Source organism: Chelonoidis abingdonii, chromosome 8 (genome assembly GCF_003597395.2).
Source record: "Chelonoidis abingdonii isolate Lonesome George chromosome 8, CheloAbing_2.0, whole genome shotgun sequence".
NCBI lineage: Eukaryota > Metazoa > Chordata > Testudines > Testudinidae > Chelonoidis > Chelonoidis abingdonii.
The window spans coordinates 50,722,912-50,741,989 of record NC_133776.1 but is presented as its reverse complement, the minus strand read 5'-3'; the positions used below and the strand labels follow the sequence as shown (position 1 = coordinate 50,741,989).

At 38.8% G+C, this 19,078-nt stretch overlaps 1 protein-coding gene across 7 annotated transcripts in view; it reads right to left on the bottom strand.

The window, feature by feature from the left end:
* The window catches only part of ARMC8 (armadillo repeat containing 8), a 213,783-nt gene that overhangs the window by 98,902 nt on the left and 95,803 nt on the right, over positions 1–19,078 (bottom strand). For 4 of the 7 annotated variants that reach the window (XR_012656387.1, XM_032763603.2, XM_075068605.1 and 1 more), the window contains exons 6-8: positions 7,330–7,422; positions 3,493–3,552; positions 1,088–1,168 (exon numbers count right to left, since the gene is read on the bottom strand). Coding sequence is in view for 6 of the 7 variants with exons in the window: in XM_032763603.2 (XP_032619494.1) it covers positions 1,088–1,168; positions 3,493–3,552; positions 7,330–7,422 (234 nt within the window). In the remaining variant the exon portion in view is untranslated. The remainder of the gene's footprint in view (positions 1–1,087; positions 1,169–3,492; positions 3,553–7,329; positions 7,423–19,078) is intronic. The other 3 variants (XM_075068606.1, XM_032763606.2, XM_032763607.2) reach the window with 2 other exon arrangements.

Here is a 19,078-nt window from a genome sequence, read left to right as displayed (position 1 = left end):
GGCCTTTATATCTATGGATCTGTGAACAGAAAGATAGAGTCTCACCCCAAAAAGATAACAATATAGCCTTAGATATTTTTAAATGTTGTAACTGAAAAAATTAGTGAGGCAACTATTTACTTTCAAAGATTTCATTCTGAAAGTTTATATAAGGTGACATGGTTCCAACTTAATTATTTGTGTAAGATGCTCCTTTTCTAAAAATCTTTCATATTTGCTTAGCCTCTGCAAGGTCACAGCACTGACTTTAATCCACAGTCATGTTTTCCACAAGCATATACCAATAGACATAGTTTAAACTATGTATTTACTTATGTGTTAGCCCTGAGGGACCAAATTCTCAAAGCTTCACACAGAACACGTATGCATCTGTGTGTGCACTCAGACACGCACTTCTGAGTAAAACTGGAATTTTGCTCAGCCTCTCTCCTTGAATCAGGCTTTGAAAATTTAGTTTCAGACTGCCAAGAAATAGCTATTAGAGGTAGGAATTCTACCACTGCCACCAAATCCAAATTCACACAGTGTGATGTTATCCCAGAAATACCACTTCATGACAACACTGTGAAATCAAGTCGGCATTCTTCATTGGTACTTGACCCTTCCAGGATGGATTTCAGAAACAAAAGCATATGGTAGATCCCAGACTCCAAAAGATTCAGTGGAATAAAAACCACTCACAGACTCTTTCAACTATATAATCAAGTTTTCAAAACATACCTGGACTTATTTCTATCCAGGTCAGCTCATCTAAGGTCCCCTTTTGACTAGCTCTTTCTTTTAAGAAGTCTTCATTTGCTCATTTTCTTTTGTTTGGCTGAACGGCTGCTTGTCTCTAAGTCAAGTTCTATTTCAATTACTGGTATTTTAACTTTATAGTGCACCCAGATATGTTGTGGCAGGTTTCTGTATATCTCTATATACCACACAAACACAATGATGATGGGCACCCAAGAAACGTGCATTGCATACTTTTATGTGTGTGTGTATGTACATGTGCATACATATAATTTCTATAATTACATTAATACAGATTGCTTTTATAACTGATGTGAAATCAAAATCTCAAGCAGTTTTAATGCCTTACTTTGTAGGATGTGGAACTTAATAGGTGAGCAATATTCTGAACTGCTCCATGGTTAAACAAGATTGTCTGATGATCTGGACCCTATAAAGGAAAAAAAAGGGGGGGGAGTATTCATTCTTTTAAAAACAAACATGGAAGAGGCTTCCTGTTAAGTGTAACTTCAGTAAGTACTAAAATGCAGGTTTTCCTGCCATTCTTTGCTTTGTACATTGGAAATGTGCTAGTCTCTTTACCGTCTGAAGCTAACATTCTGTTACATCTATGGAGCTTGACCTTCTTATTGATAGTCATTTTCATTCTCATTCTTGGAAGGAATAGCAAAACTAGAGAGATTAGGAGTAGAGTGAGTGAAGATATTTCAATTTAATAGATGAAGGATGAGATCTACAATAATTGACAATGGGGATTTTATTTTTCATAGCTGATACAGGGCTATTGGTAAAATACTGTTTCAATCTTTGCAATATTCTATAAGATTCTCAATCATCCGCAACACCTCTCCCATTGCTAATCCCATGCATTTTCAGCAATAAAAACCCCAGAAAAGATAGCAAGTAACCAATTCTAAAGCTGTTCCCATATATCAGAATGTGCATCAACTGACAGTGTGGAGAAGTAGTGTCTCACTCCTACATTAGTAACTCCTACACATGAAATCTAGATTTAAAAACTTTTTATAATACTATTTCAAATATATCAACTGTAAAGACAGCTCACCAACCTCAAGTACTTAAAGAGCTAGTAAAAATAAGTGTCTGAGGTGTTAAACATTTTTCAGTTTTCAAAAGTTCAGTTTGAAATAAACTCAAGTCCAAATACTGATCCCATGTCTCCTCTATAGTACAAAAGCATCAAGATCTCTGTGGTCTGGCCAGGCTCTATGGAAGCAGAGGAGAAATGGAACCCTCAGGGGATCTCCCACCCTCAGCAATCTCAATGAATCCTAGGTGATCAGTGAGCCCTTCCTCCTCTGGAAGTTGAGTGCACGACTCTACTCCCACTGCCTCTTCCCATTACAACCCGCCTTTGAGGGCAGGACCACCCCAACCTGCAGAACTGGCTGGCAACTTCAAAACAGAGATGTCAGAGGGGGATGATGGGCTTCATCGAGACTGAGGACGTCTGGAGGAACAAGACACAACCCTGACAGACTCCTCTCTGCTCCCATTTTAGGGGATCCTTTTGTTCCTTATTCCTGGTTTACCCTATACCCCATGGCTGCTTGACAGGAGCTGCTATGCCCTCAAGGCTATAGTGGTGTCTGCTTAGCTTTTGCATGGGAAGAGAAGGGCAGGACCCCCAGTAATCACACAGGCTCCCTGCCCCTTTTAATAGCTACATGTATCCATTGCTGTGGAACAACTCTATGCGCCCTTGCACACCAATATGATCATCCTCTAAATTGGTCAGGCTGGTGTACAATCCCTCTATGGGGGAGTAAAGGGACTAGTACTGTACTGCCTTTACAAATGTGTAAGAGTCAGGTTTTGGCCCAGAGATTAAATTCCTAAATAGTGTCACCACAAACTACATAATTCCTACCAATAAAGTTCAGTTTCCTACACACTAGAACAGGGGTAGGCAACCTATGGCAAACATGCCAGAGGCGGAATGCGACCTGATTTTCAGTGGCACTCACACTGCCTAGGTCCTGGCCACCAGTCCAATGGGCTCTACATTTTAATTTAATTTTAAATGAAGCTTCTTACACATTTTAAAAAACTTATTTACTTTACATACAACAACAATTTAGTTATATATTATAGACTTATAGAAAGAGACCTTCTAAAAACATTAAAATGTATTACTGGTACATGAAACCTTAAATTAGAGTGAATAAATGAAGACTCAGCACACCACTTCTGAAAGATTGCCAACCCCTGCACTAGAATAAAATACATATCCCCAGTTTCTGCTCTGGAGCTTCCACATTGGTGTGATGTCTGCTCTGTGCACAGCTTCTGTAGCCATCTCATTGGTTTAAAGAGACAAAGGTGGGCAACGTCAAATTTGACCTGCAAAACACTGCCTAATTTTCTTGATTGATTTGCAGCCTAAATGATAATGGTCTTCCTGCCACAATGAAAATTTCAGTGTTCTGTTTCATACTTAAAACAACTTGGCATACAAGAACAATCCTACACACCTCTGTGCATCTGCCAATGTTAGAGACATTTCATTTTCAAGCTTTTGAGGAGTCATTTAAAAACAGTGATTTTTTTTTAAAGGTATTATGTAAAATATTTTTAGCACTTAATTTGTAATTATCCCTTTCCAGAAAAACCATGAACATTACTTTTAGACACAACATATCTGATGCTTTAAGATGCTTCAGCTGCTACCACTGACAACTTCCTATTAAAAATGCCATTAAAATACCTTTTTCGCTGTAGAAAAACACTTACATTGGCACACAGAAGTGGCTGAGGCGACGATTTAAAGCCGCAGCTATGCCAGTGTCGAAGCTGAAGAAAAGATATTAAAAGACGGGAGGAGAAATGAATGAAATTGAAGTCAAGAATTGCTTTGATTTAACTTGTTTTTGTAACCTGATAAATATCTCACTTATCTAGTTCCCATGTGCCAGAGTTTCAAACAGAATCATCTAATTTGTTGTGTTTAAATACCACCATGAATACACAAATGAGTTATCTGTGTGCACTCATGGCTAGTTAGCTGCATAACTAGACATGCATGCAAAAAATATTCAGTTTCGACATGCACTTAAAGTGTTTCCTTGGACAAATCAGGTATGCTTAATATATCCGTATGTATCTTGGAAAATCTGACTATGTATTAATAGCCCACATTTAAGAACTCTACTGTCAGACTTATTCAACAATAAACAGAAAGTTGTTTTAAATCTAGACATGTGAAGACTTGATTATACACTATATAACTCATTTTTAATTTCAGATATTTCAGAAACTGAGTCAATAATGAGAGGTAATTGCTTTTCTTACTCTTTGAGTACAATGGTGGAGTTCTAGGACCTATCTTAATGAAACTGTGCCTGTCCTCCAAAGATTCAAGATATTTCAGTTTTAAATCTTCCTTGGATGTAGCATTTGGGGAACAGAAATAACAGCTCTTGATTACTTTTCATTCATTACTTACAGATCATCATAAAAAGTTGATTTTCAACAAAATAGCATGGCCTATTACTGATGATGTTCAAAAGAACCATGCAGCAAACAATTTATGATGACAAACATCAAAAAGTCTCAAAAATATCTTTGGATGCAACAGACTCTTGTGCAGAAGTTCAGCACAAGGCCTACAAACTAGCTATGGCCCACTTATATCCTTAGAATAAGGCTTAAGAGGGATTTCGCTAGTTTATAAGCCTTGTGCTGTACTGCTGCCTGGGGTGAATTTCATTGCATAGCTGATCAAGGTGTTATTTAAACAGTAATAGCAATTACATTCAAATGAAATTTCCCGTGCTAATTTTCCAAATTTTGGTACCATATAATCATGCATCAGAAATAATAGGTCTTTTAAAAATAAAAAGCTCACTTTGACAATTAAAGTAGTAATAAAGCTTCTTCACTTATGCCATTTTCCCTGAAAACAGATTAACTGTGACAGAGAGAACCTTAATCCCAAATGCCCTTTCAAGTTAAGTTTCAACATGCATTTTACAATGCTTTGTGCATTATTGTAGCTTGATTTTCAATAACTTGATTTTGTTTATTTTATAGGCAGATGGTGTCCAAGATTTGTATGTACAGAACAGGCCTCCCACCTGCCCCAAGAACCAGCATTCCTTCATGTCCATCCAAAATCTCTCCAGAGTCATCATTCTGTCAGTCACTGTCACTCAATTTTTTTTCTAGCTCAAAACTGTCAGTGAAAATAGTAAAAGATATGACACAAACAAAAGGAAGTATGAAACCATACTAACAACATTGAGTAAGGATTTTCTATCTAAGCAAAATGTCTGCTGTCAGTGAAATTTTGAGGCGGCAAAAAGAGAAAAAAAGTTGATAATCAAAGAAGCCTTCTGCGACCTGAGCTGACCTTCTGCCCAGGAAGAGAGAGGCAGTGGGGAACCCTTCACAGAAACACTGGTTCTTAAGGGGAGTGTGGTATCAGTTATCTTCACAAATGCTAGACCACCTGCCTAGAAAGTAAACAAAAGAAAAAAAATACATTGAAGCACAAATAACCCTTCAAAATACATGTTGAAGCTTACCTAAAACCAGTATTCATAGTGATGTGTTTTCCCCAGAGAAATCAATGAGAAAGATTCTCTCCAGCACACAATCTGTTTAAGGGAAGATAGTAGCTTTCATTAAACAAGCTCAGAACTATCCACTGGCACAGGCATATTGAAACTTTCAGGGGTGTTTGACATCTTGCCTATCTGTACAAGACAGAAAAACAGGTTTTCTTTAACCCTTGAAAGTATGTTAGAGTCTGACATATCAACCGCCTGGTATTATATCTGAAGGCACAGTAGTAGAGCATTTGTCTTGGTCACTAGATCTTGTACCCATGGAATAAAGCAGCTAAAAAGAAAAACGGTATTTTCAAGTTTCCCATGAAAGATTCTATTTATCTAGAAAAACAAAGAATGAGTTCTTGACCAATTTAAGAAACAGCTTCAGAAGACCTCAAAGCATCAAAAATTTGGATCTCTCTTTCTCTTTACATTATTTGATCCTCTTACCTATTCTAAAACAGTAGTGTTTTCTTGTTATGATTCTGGAATTTATTTTCTGCCAACTATTTCATTTAGCATTACTCATTTGTATTTTCAATTGTTCACACTTATGTATTCAGTGTGCCCTACATGCTCATGGTTTCTATAATTTCATGTGAAAATTTTCAAGATTTTTACATTTCTGCTGTAAAACGTTAAGTTTTCAAAATATTCATGGTAAACTAAATATCCCAATTTTTTCAGTTCAGTGAAAATAGCATACTGGCTATAGAAGACTTTTTTTTACTTTTTTCTTTATTAGTGCCTGGGGTTTGGTTTGGTTTAGTTAATTAAATATTTATGATACAGAAAAGTTAGCAAGTGTTACAAAACAGGGCAAGGTGTTCATTTTGTCAGGGAGAGCAAGGCAGAATTCATCCTTTTCACAGTAGAGTTGGATACTCAAGGGTAAGAGATCCAGTTTTCATATACCTGATTTAGTTGTGTAGTGCTGCTGAGCTACTACTTACATTTATATGCAAGCTTGTGTTTTATACAATCAATCCTGTGCTAACACTTCTACAATAATGTGCTAACAATTGTTGTGTTTTTTACAATGAATGCTGTGTTGCATTTCCAAACTATATCTTCTTATTCAGTTTTATACTGGAATTTTTTTCTTGTTAAAAAACACATATTTGAGACATCTATTTAATATTTTAAAGGTTCTAGTTTTCATCTTATAAGTGAGCCCGGAGTAACTGACTAAACTGGATAATCCTTGATTTCATCAAACTAATGTAAGATTAGCAGGATTTAAGGTAATATTGGAATAAGATTCCACATAAAAGATAAATGTGCAGAAATAATAGGAACTGGAGTGTCTTTCTTTCACCATGTTAACTACAAACTTCACATGAAATTGTATATTTTGCTCGTGTTCTCTGTATTGTAACAGTTTTCCTCTAGATATCTGATACTTTTGCTAAAAGAAAGCCTCTTTTAAGAGCTGAGATTTGAATTGTATCATTAATGTCACTTTAGTTTCAGTTCTCAGTTTAATTAAACAAAAAATTGCAATTCCATGAGTACATACATATGCACACTCACTGCATATGAACTAATGAGGAAAAATACAATTTTAATACAAGAACACTTTTCACTGGTCTATAATCTCTCCAAATACAAAGTATCACGGGTACAAAATGGCTGCCTTGAGCCAACAGAGGCAGTCTGAGCTAAGGTTGATTCAATAAATTCCCGAAGCAGAGCAACAAGAAAAACTGAAATCCTCAAATACAGTCATGCTGACCATGAAGTTTTATGTTTCATTCAATTTTTGTTTTTATTGTTTGGTTAATACACTCTATTCCCAATAAACCCAAAGTTCTTATTATTTGCATACTTTGCTTTATCCAAGAGCTGTATCTACCTATAATTCCAGAAACACTATCAGCAAATGGGGGCGGGAAGGAGAGAGATTCAGTCTTCATTGTCCTACTGTTCCAGCCATAAAAGTCAATATTATCTTATACAGTTTTTAATGGCAGAAACACAAGAACCCTCATAGAGAATATTTATTCTCTTTCCTTACTTTGCAGCAATGTGAGAAGATCTGACATATGTATTCTTGTGTATATCGAGACCTACTAAGCAGTGCCATGAGGTGGGGGATAACTGTAGCATCCTAGAAAAAAGTCAGAAAAGAAAACAATATTAAAACTAGAGATTTCAGCACCATTAGTCAGCGATTTGTAACTAACAAGCTGCATCCTAAAATTTTCAATAGTACTCAAGCCTAAAACAGGGGACCCGCTGAGACGCACAAGGAAAAAGGACTAGACCATAAAAGTACTATGGGTGTGATTTTCAAAGAAAATGACAGCTTGCTGCCCAATTCCCATCAAAATTCAATGTTCCTAACTCCCAGCTATGTGTCACTGAAAATCTCTGCATTAAGTAACCTACTTAGTGAGAAGGTTTGGGACAAAGGAAAAGAGGAATTCCGCTTACAACAAACTGTCTCTGACAGCAATAACTCAATAAAAAGCTCTGTATTTTTTTGAGACAAAAATCCCCTAGTGGCATTCTTCTCCTGGAATGGTAATTTACTTACCTTCTAATTGGTTATCTCTTAATTCTGAGAGAGTGGGAATGGAGGGAATGTAGGAAGTGAGGTGCCAGTATAGACAATTGATTTTTTTGTCCTCCCACCAGCAGTTGGAGACAAGACATCAAAAGAATTTAGTGATACTGGCCTTGCATCTGAACAATCCAATTCAAGAGTTTCCTTCAGTACTGACATAGCACATGCACACACACTCATAGTGGGAAAAACTAAACAAAGAGTAATCAGAAGAGAAATCAGAGAGAGACAGGAGATCACCTCGCTACCTGTTCCTCATAGTTTGGTTCTGTTTAGAATCCAATCCTGTTTCTTAAGATCACTACAGTAAGTGAGAAATACCTACATACTGTTATAAATCAATGAAAGCTTTAAGATATCTAACAGATATATTTTAGCAGAAGGCAGCTACAAGTGGGGATGCCACTAGAAGCAGTGGAAGATTAGCAGTTTTTATGAACTCCGAGAGCCAGCCTCAATTGAATCATCTCTGAGACAAAGGGTTTGGTTGCTTAAGCAGAGGAGACTAAATATCAGAAATCCCCTTTAATAGGTTGCGCCTATGTTGACTATGACAGGTAAACTGAGCCCTTCACCTGGGGAGAGCTGGAGTCAGTAAGAACTATTGCAATGATCAGTTTTTTTAGGATGTTATTTTCCAGCTACCTTATCTGTTATGTTATGGCAATAGAGAAAGTAACAGTAAGTGGATACAGGTTTATGCTGTCAGGGTCTCAGTTTCACTTGTACATTAGCAAACAAAAATTCAATTAAAAAAGAAAACAATTAAAACATCTACAACTTTAAAAAACTAAGTAAACTTAACAAAGCTCTCCTATTACCTTTATTTCCACAGAATATTTTAATGAGAAAAACATTTAATAAACGGTATCAGAGGGGTAGCCGTGTTAGTCTGGATCTGTAAAAGCAGCAAAGAATCCTGTGGCACCTTATAGACTAACAGACGTTTTGGAGCATGAGTTTTCGTGGGTGAATACCCACTTTGTCAGATGTGACGAAGTGGGTATTCACCCACGAAAGCTCATGCTCCAAAACGTCTGTTAGTCTATAAGGTGCCACAGGATTCTTTGCTGCATTTAATGAACGAACACTCGGATGGTATAAAACACTCAGTTTTAGGTTGTTAGGCACTGTTAAAAATCTAATCCTATCTCCTCTTAACAGAAAACAGGAGACACACATACAAAATTTTGGGGATCAGGGGAAAGAACAGCAAAAGAAAGTAAATACAGCTTTTGTCTCTGCTGCTTGCTGTTTAATTGCTGGAAACTGTCAGCATTTAGTACAGGACCTTATTAAGCACTCCAGAACCTATCGGACTCAGGCTATTGCTTTCAGCTTGCCTCTCTGGTCACAGCAGTATTGCAAGATTACTTTTGGCTGGCTGGCTAAGTCAGACTCTCATTAGATAAAAGGAAAAATTAAAAGTACAAGGGAAGAAATAAGAGTGAGGAAAACATGAGGGAAGGAGCTGTAACAGATTATTAAATAGCATCTCCACAGTCGAACACTAAGATGTGATAATTTTATCAATGCTATGGGTATGCCTACAATGCAAAAAACTTCCTGCAGCAGCAAGTCTCATTGTCCACTCAACTGACTGAGGCTCATGCTGCTGGGTTAAAAATAGCAGTGTAGATGCTCCTGCTCAGACTGGATCCCAGGATTTGAGACCCATCCTCCTCACCAGGAATTTCTACACTGCTATTTTTAGCCCTACAGCATGAGACCAAGTCAATTGATACCGGCTCTGCGACTCGCTGCTGCGGGAGTTTTGTTTTGTTTCTTGTCGCTTAGTTGTACCCTATAGGTATGTCTATATTGCAATTGTCCATGCCACCTGACTCAGGCTTGTGGGGTTAAGGCTAAGAGGCTGTTTAAATGCGTTTAGGCTTGGGCTGGAGCCCAGGCTCTGGGTCCATGCAAGAAGGGAGGGTCCCAGAGCTCAGGCTCCAGACAGAGCATTTACACAGCAATTAAGCAGCCCCTTAGACTCAGCCCTGCGAGCCTGAGTCAGCTTCGAGAAAAAGTATTTAAGCAAAGTCTGTTTGGTCACTGGTTACCACTACCACTGCTCCCAGAGGGAACAAAGCTACTGGCACAGAAGGTAAGTCAGGCCTGCTGAGGTACTCACAATACATCACAGGAAACTGCAACCCACAGCCTTGCCTGAGTGTGGGAGAATCCTGTAATTCCACCTGAAAAAAAGGCAATGGCTAGAGGCCGGAGAGGGGTGCACTCAAAGGGGTCTGAGTTGCAGTTCACCCTTTAACTCTGACAGGAGTAATAGCAGGAACTTTAGTTTCCCATCTCAGAAACTGCTCAGGACACAATGTGGAGTTACTATTGCTTATTTCTCCACCCAACATTTTGTTTAGTCAGAACATCTTTCAGCACCAAGAAAAGAAGGCCCAACTGTATGACCATAAATCTCTGAGTCCCAGTAGGTTTGCAACAATGTTGAAAGTCTCAGCCAAGAGTGAGATACAGTACACTTCTCCCTACCAGACATTAGCTTGCTGCCATGCATAAGCAAACTGACAAGTGCTACCCATAAAAGCAACATCCAAAAGCGGTAGCAACCAAAACCAGTGCCAGATGGTCCATACCTGCGTGCTTGCTCTCAAGAACACTTTTGCCTGTGGCTACAATTCTGCAAATTCACCAGGCTTGAAAACCCAACTGACTCTTCTTTTAGTTCAAAAAACTCAATTTACATCATTCCTTAGCCGTCATTGTGTTTTCTTTCAACAGCTTTGCATAACATGTATATAGGTTAAAATCATATCCTGCCACCTTTCACTCACCTTTGGCAATTTAAGATTTCAAGCCATATTAAGGCTTAATGCAACAGAACCACATATTAATTGACTTTTCTGGTACCCTATGAAACCACCATCAACTGAGGTTCTTGCAGTTGTGACAGGAAAAAGGTAATAGACTTCTGTAAAACATTTGTGTTAGTAACTCATGACATTTTGGCTAAAAAACTAGAAAGATATAAAATTAATATGGCACACATTAAATGGGTTAAGAGCTATTTACTTGAGAGCTCTCAAAATGCAAGAGGGTTTGTTTCTAGCAGGGTTCCACAGGGATTGGTTCTTGGCCCTATGCTTTTTAACATTTTATCAATGACCTGGAAGAAAATAAAATCACTGATAAAAGTTTGTACATAACACAAACATTGGACTGGTAAATAATGAAGAGGACAGATCACTTGTACAGAGCGATCTTGGATCGCTCGGTAAGCTGGGTGCAAGCAAATAGTATATGTTTTAATATAATGTGACAAAGTTCCTCCTCTACGTTGGTGGGTCCTGTGCTTATTGGCAGATTTGCTCACCTCAGTGATCTTCCCCACAGTCTGGGTCAACTTCTCCTGTGTATGATCAGGAGTTGGAAGGTTTGGGGGGAACCCGGGCCCGCTCTCTACTCCGGGTTCCAGCCCAGGGCCCTGTGTGGGTTGCAGCTGTCTATAGTGTCTCCTGGAACAGCTGCATGACAGCTACACCTCCCTGCACTACTTCCCCATGGCCTCCTCCAAACACCTTCTTTATCCTCACCACAGGACCTTCTTCCTGGTGTCTGATAATGCTTGTACTCCGTAGTCCTCCAGCAGCACACCCTCTCACTCTCAGCTCCTTGCACCTCTTGCTACCAGCTCCTCACACGTACTTCCTCTTCTCTGGTTCCCCTCGCCTGACTGGAGTGAGCTCCTTTTTAAACCCAGGTGCCCTGATTAGCCTGCCTTGATTGGCTGCAGGTGTTCTAATCAGCCTGTCTGACTTAATTGGTTCTAGCAGTTTTCTGATTACTCTAGTGCAGCCCCTGCTCTGGTCACCCAGGGAACAGAAAACTACTCATCTAGTGACCAGTATATTTGCCCTTTACCACACTCCTGTACACCACTGGTTTGGATCTGTCACAATAGCTAAATGTAAATATATACATTTAGCAACAAAGAATGTGGGCTGTATTTTCAGGATAGGAGCTCTATCCTTAGAAGCAATGACTGAAAAAGGTTTGGGGGTTGTGATGGATAATCATCTGAACATGAGCTCCTCTAAGATGCTGTGGCCAAAAGGGCTAATGCGATCCTTGTTTGCATAAATAGGAATCTTGAGCTGGAATAGAGAAGTTATTTTACCCCCTCATTGGGCACTGGTGCAACAGCTGCTGGAATACTGTGTCCATTTCTGGTGCCCACAATTCAAGAAGGCTGTTGATAAATTGGAGAGAACTCAAGAGAATGATGACAGGATTAGAAAACATGACTTACAGTGATAGACTGAAGGAGCTCAATCTATTTAGCTTATCAAAGAGAAGGTTAAGGAGTGACTTGAGTACAATTTACACATCCCTATATGGGGAACAAATATTTAATAATGGGCTCTTCCATCAAATCAGAGATAGGAATAATATGATCCAATACCTGGAACTTGAAGCTACAAAAATTCAGACTGGAAATAAGGCATGCATTTTTAACAGCGAAAGTAATTAATTACCGGAAGAATTTACCAAGGATTGTGGTGGATTCTCCAGCACTGGCAAGCTTTAGATCAAGACTGCATGTTTTTCTAAAAGATCTGCTCGAGGAACTACTTTGGGAAGTTCTATGTCCTGTGTTATTCAGGAGGTCAGACTAGATGATCACACTAGTCCCTTATGGCCTTGGAATCTATGAAGCTATAAAGAAGGAGCAACAGGAGATTCATCATGGGTTGGATGTTCTTCAAACAGAGCTCCAAAGTTTGGGTTAATTTCAAAGAAGAAATTAACCCAAACCCCTAACATCCCATGTAGGAATGCAACTGGCTCATTTGAAAAAGTGACAGAAGTGAAAAACAAATTAAGTTAAAAGCCTAACTAGAAAAGGCTGACGTTTCTGCAGGAGACAGGAAGTAAACTGGGTTGCTCAGCCAGAACCAGCCCTTATATCTCCAATTTCTTTTGATGTTCTCACTCCATTAGCTGAAAGTAGGATGTCAATACCCAGTGTCTTGATAAACCTACAGCAGGAAAAAATATCAATAAATGTAGACAGCTATCTTGGCAGGGTTCTCAAAGGGAAAAACAAATCCTCATCTGATAAAGTCCTAAGTGCTGAAATGAGTTTTCGGAACATGTATGCAGAATTGTTGTAGCCATGTTGGTCCTAAGATATTATGGAAACAAGGTGGGTGAGGTAATATCTTTTATTGGACCAACTTCTGCTGGAGAGAGAGACAAGTTTTCGAGTTTACACAGAGCTTTCTTTAGGTCTGCGAAACTTAGGCCTGGTCTACACTGCAGGGTAAAGTGGACGTACGCTGCCGTAAGTCAAGCTAGCTGTGGAAGTGTCTTCACTTAATTTTGGCTCCTGATAACGTAAGTGCCTCTCTACACTGACTTAACACCACCTCCCCAAGTAGCATAGAGTCACTGTCGATGTAATTAGTTCGATGTAGTGTCTGTATAGACTGCACTGCTTACATTGACTATTACTGGCTTTCAGGAGATGTCCCACAATGCCCCTCACTGACAATATAATCAGCACAAGTGCTCTTGGTGAAGATGTGAACTGCCAACATAAAGAGCCAAGCATGCACACACACAAGTAACTTTAGTGGCTGTATGATGATGTAAGTTAGACCAACATAATTCTGTAGGGTAGATATGGCCTTACTCAGAGCATCACAGCTAAATACAAGATTAAAACAGATTGTTTAGCGTAAGTAATTAACACATATTCCAAGGGACCATTCAAGGTGAAAGAAATCTTTCCTGAATCTTCTCTTTTGACATTCAAACAATTCCCAACCTTTCCAATCTCATCATCAGAAGCAAACTCTCCACAGACCAGACACTAACTCAAAGTGGCACCAGACCCTGTCAGATAACAGACGCAAAGCCTGCAGACAGCTCTACTACTGCAAAGCTCAACACCCCCCATAAAACACCTTGCAAGATCCCTGGGCCCTACACATGCTTATCACAACATATGGTGTACCTCATCCAGTGCACCAAATGCCCCAAAAGCAACTATGTGGGTGAAACCAGACCATCTCTGCACTCTCGAATGAACTTACACAGGAAAATGATAAAAGACAAAAATACCATATCACCTGTGGGTTAACACTTCTCACAAAACGATCAATATCTGCCCTATCATTCCTCATCCTCAAAAGAAACCTGCACAACACTTTCAAAAGTTGAGCCTAGGAGCTTAAATTCATAACTTTGCGAGATACTAAAAATCACGGACTGAACAGAGACACTAGATTTATGGTTTATTACAACCATCTATAACCCACTAACAATCCCCCTCAGCTGCTTCCCCCCACTCTTCCTTTCCTCCTTATGACTGGAGGAATGTTAATGGGCCACTTCACCTTGAGTGGTCCTTGAGCATGTGTGTTAACTATTTATACTAAACAATCTGCTCCATCTTGTATTTAGCTGTGACACTGAGGGTCTGTACACACTACCACTTGGGTTGGGATAATTTATGTCGCTCAGGGATGTAAATAAGCTTCTCCTGCTAACATAGTTACCGACTCTCATGGAGGTGGTTTTATTATGCTGACAGGAAAATTCTCCCCTGTCGGCATAGGGCATCTTCACCAGATGGACTACAGTGGTACAGCTGAATAGGTGCAATGGTGCCACTGTAGAGCTTCTAGTGTAAACTAGGGTAAGTTTCCCACACCTAAAGAAGAGTTGTGTGTAAGCTTGTCTCTCTCACCAACTGAAGTTGGTCTAATAAAAGATATTACCTCACCCACCTTGTGAGAACATCTAATTCAGCAGTTCTCAACCTGCGGCCCAATCAGCACACAGCTGCAGCCCACGTGACATCCTCAGGGCCATACAGGTTATATATATATTGTGTGGATGAGTCTCACATAACACAATGGTAAATAGGCTGAGTACCATTGATCAATTTATAGGATTCAGTGATAGGATACTAATATAGTCCTGCCAAAAACGGACCATACTAAAAACTTTTCCTATGAAATTCAGCATCATAAATCAAATTGGTTAATTTCTTTTAAAATAATACAATTTCCTATTAAATGAAATTTTTAAAAAAATCAAATATACATATTGTTCCACTATGTCAGTAATATATAGGTTCTTGCAGCTATATGCCACATTACAATAGAATGTGTTTATTTAAAATCAAGGCAACTTAAATCAGATTTTAATCCATCTAAATCTCCAAGCAGCAAACCTTGATTTCAATCATTGATCTTTAATCTTGTTTTGTATACAGGTATGTGCTTTTTAGTTATTCTCCCAACAAAACACTGATTCTCATTGGTTGGTAACCATTAAAGCATGTTGATTTGCAATTAAATACAGTCATTACATTAAGTCTGCTACTTCTTTTTGCTAGCCAGGAGAATACACTTATCTATAAACATATTTAAGCAATTACATAATTTAATTTACATGTTAATAGTTCTAGAAAATGATGAATTTCCTATTTATGAGATGATTAACGTTTAACTCATACTGGTGTCAAGCTGTATTTGGATGGAAATTGGAATTCAATTAAAAATGCACAAAAAGAACATTTAAAAAAATAGTTAAATAAGAGTATCTTAAATGTGCTGGATACACAAGAAAAGAAATAAGTTTATCAAAACATGTTTTTATATTTAAAACTGATTTAATTAAACAAAAGTTGATATCTGTAGTCTGGGAATTGAACTGATTGCTTCTGTTCATCATATATATGTGGTATTGTTGTAGCTGTGTTGGTCCCAGGATAAGAACCTAAGAACATAAGAATGGCCCCACTGGGTCAGATCAAGGGTTCATCTAGCCCAGTATCCTGTCTTCCGACACTGGTCAATGCCAGATGCTTCAGAAGAATGAACAGAACAGGTAATCATCAAGTGATCCATCCCCTGTCCTCTAGTCCCAGCTTCTGGCAAACAGAGACTAGGGACACCATTCCTGCACATCCTGGCTAATAGCCATTGATGGACCTATCCTCCATGAATTTATCTAGTTCTTTTTTGAACCCTATTATGGTCTTGGCCTTCACAACATCCCCTGGCAAGGAGTTCCACACTGAATGTGCATTGTGTGAAGAAACACTTTCTTTTATTTGTTTTAAACCTCCTGCCTATTAATTTCATTTGGGCACTCCTAGTTCTTGTGTTATGAGCAGCAGTAAACAACACTTCCTTATCTGCTTTCTCTACACCAGTCATGATTTTATAGACCTCTATCATATCTCCCCTTAGCCGTCTCTTTTCAAAGCTGAAAAGTCCCAGTCTTATTAATCTCTCCTCATACGGAAGCCATTTCATACCTCTCATAATATTTGTTGCCCTTTTCTGAACCTTTTCCAATTCCAATATATCTTTTTTGAGATGAGGCAACCACATCTGCACACAGTATTCAACATGTGGACGTACCATGGATTTATATAGAGGCAATATGATATTTTCTGTCCTATTATCCATCCCTTTCTTAATTATTCCCAGCATTCTGTTTGCTTTTTTGACTGCCGCTGCACGCTGAGTGGATGTTTTCAGAGAACTATCCATAACGACTCTAAGATCTCTTTCTTGAGTGGTAACAGCTAATTTAGACTCCATCATTTTATATGTATAGTTGGGATTATGCTTTCCAATGTTCATTACTTTACATTTATCAACATTAAACTTCATCTGCCATTTTGTTGCCCAGTCACCCAGTTTTGAGAGATCCTTCTGCAGCTCTTCGCAGTCTGCCTGGGTTTTTAGTATCTTTAGTAATTTTGTATCATCTGCAAATTTTGCCACCTCACTGTTTATCCCTTTTTCCAGATCATTTATGAACACATCGAATAGGACTGGTCGTGGGACACCACTACTTACCTCTCTCCATTCTGTAAACGGACTATTTATACCTACCCTTTGTTTCTTATCTTTCAAGCAGTTACCAGTCCATGAGATAACCTCTCTCTTATCCCGTGGCAGCTTACTTTGCATAAGAGCTTTTGGTGAGGGACCTTGTCAAAGGCTTTTTGAAAATCTAAGTACACTATATCCACTGGATCCCCTTGGTCCTTATGCTTGTTGACACCCTCAAAGAATTCTTGTAGATTCATGAGACATGATTTCCCTTTACTAAAACCATGTTGACTCTTCCTCAACAAATTATGTTCATCTATATGTCTGAGAATACTGTTCTTTATTATAGTTTCAACCAGCTTGCCTGGTACTGAAGTCAGGCTTACAGGCCTGTAACTGCTGGGATCACCTCTGGAGCCCTTTTTAAAAATTGGCGTCACATTAGCTATCCTCCAGTCATCTGGTACAGAAGCTGATCTAAATGATGGGTTACAGACTACAGTTACTAGTTCTGCAATTTCGTATTTGAGTTCCTTCAGAACTCTTGGGTGAATACCATTTGGTCCTGGTGATTTACTGCTGTTTAATTTATCCATTTGTTCCAAAACCTCCTCTAATGATACCTCGATCTGGGACAGTTCCTCAGATCTGTCACCTAAAAAGAATGGCTCAGATTTGGGAATCTCCCTCACATCCTCAGCTGTGAAGACCAATGCAAAGAATTCATTTAGTTTCTCCACAATGGAGAAACTAAATGATATTAGAGAGAAAAGGTAGGTGAGGAAATCTCTTTTATTAGACCAGCTTCTGTTGCTGAGAGACACAAGCTTTCGAGCTTACACTTGTCTCTCTCACCAACAGAAGTGGGTCCAACAAAAGATCTCACCCACCGCATCTCTCTGTTCATCATGTCCTTCAAGATTTTGTAACTAGTAGATCTCATCCTCTCTCACACCTAGTTTTTATTTCCACAATGTGGAAGAGGAAAACAAACTTTTCTTCTTTTTCAACATCCAATTAGAATGAATTGATCATTGTACTAAATTGAACTAGTTGAATAAACTAAAATGGAGGAAATACTCTCTGCCCCAGCAGAAGAGATTACTTCTGTCAAAAGCTAATATAGCACTCGTTAGAACGATATCGTCAGAGAAGCAAAATTAAAGGCAAGTAATTTTCTCTTCTCCAAAGATATCTATTCTGAAAGAACTTAGTCCTGAAAAGGAAGAGGAAGACAACTGAAATACAGAAGAACCTCAGAGTTACCAACACCTTGGGAATGGAGCCTGTTTGTAACTCTGAAATGTTTGTAACTCTGAACAAAACGTTATAGTTGTTCTTTCAAAAGTTTACAACTGAACATTGACTTAATACAGCTTTGAAACTTTACTACGCAGAAGAAAAATTATGTTCTCCCCCTTTTTTTTTTTTTTAGTAGTTTACGTTTAACACAGTACTGTATTCGCCTTTTTTTTTGGTCTCCGTTGCTGCCTGATTGCATATTTCTGGTTCCAAATGAGGTGTGTGGTTGACTAGTCTGTTCATAACTCTGGTGTTCGTAACTCTGAGTTCTACTGTATGTTCAAAAAGAAAACAAGCTGCAACAAGCAGACATATGAAAAAAAACTGATCCAGTGGGCAGAGTGCTAGACTGGGACTCAGGAAACTCAGGGGGGTCTGATTTTTCAGTTACAGTGCAATGTAAAGGCTCCTCAGCATAACTGAGAATAAGGCCCATGAGTTGAAGACTCATTTCTACTGATTAGTGTTAATAATTCTGTGCCATTCACAACAACTACTACTGAGTAAGGTATCATATTCCATTGAAAGTTTACACAACAGGGAAGAGAATCCAGTTTCTATCTAATACGACCAACTCAAATATCAATACTTAGCACACTACACTGCAGAATCTGCCAAATCTAAATACTTGGTTATGCTGTTTGTAAAATGTGACTGTTCATGCATACACAACCCACTATTTAATTGAGATATGCATTCTCCTGTGGTTGCTGGAAGAGGATAATGGAATTCTAATAGCTGACAGCTATTAGTTAATCATTTAGCTCAAATGCTAGAGCAGGGGAAGGCAACCTATGGCACACATGCCACCTTTGACACGCAAGCTGATTTTCAGTGGCACTCTCACTGCCCTGGTCCTGGCCACCAGTCCGGGGCCTCTGCATTTTAATTTAATTTTAAATGAAGCCTCTTAAACATTTTTAAAAAAAGACGGTTACTCACCTTTGTAACTGTTGTTCTTCGAGATCTGTTGCTCATATCCATTCCAGTTAGGTGTGCGCGCGCCGCGTGCACGTTCGTCGGAGAAACTTTTACCCTAGCAACACTCGGTGGGCCGGCAG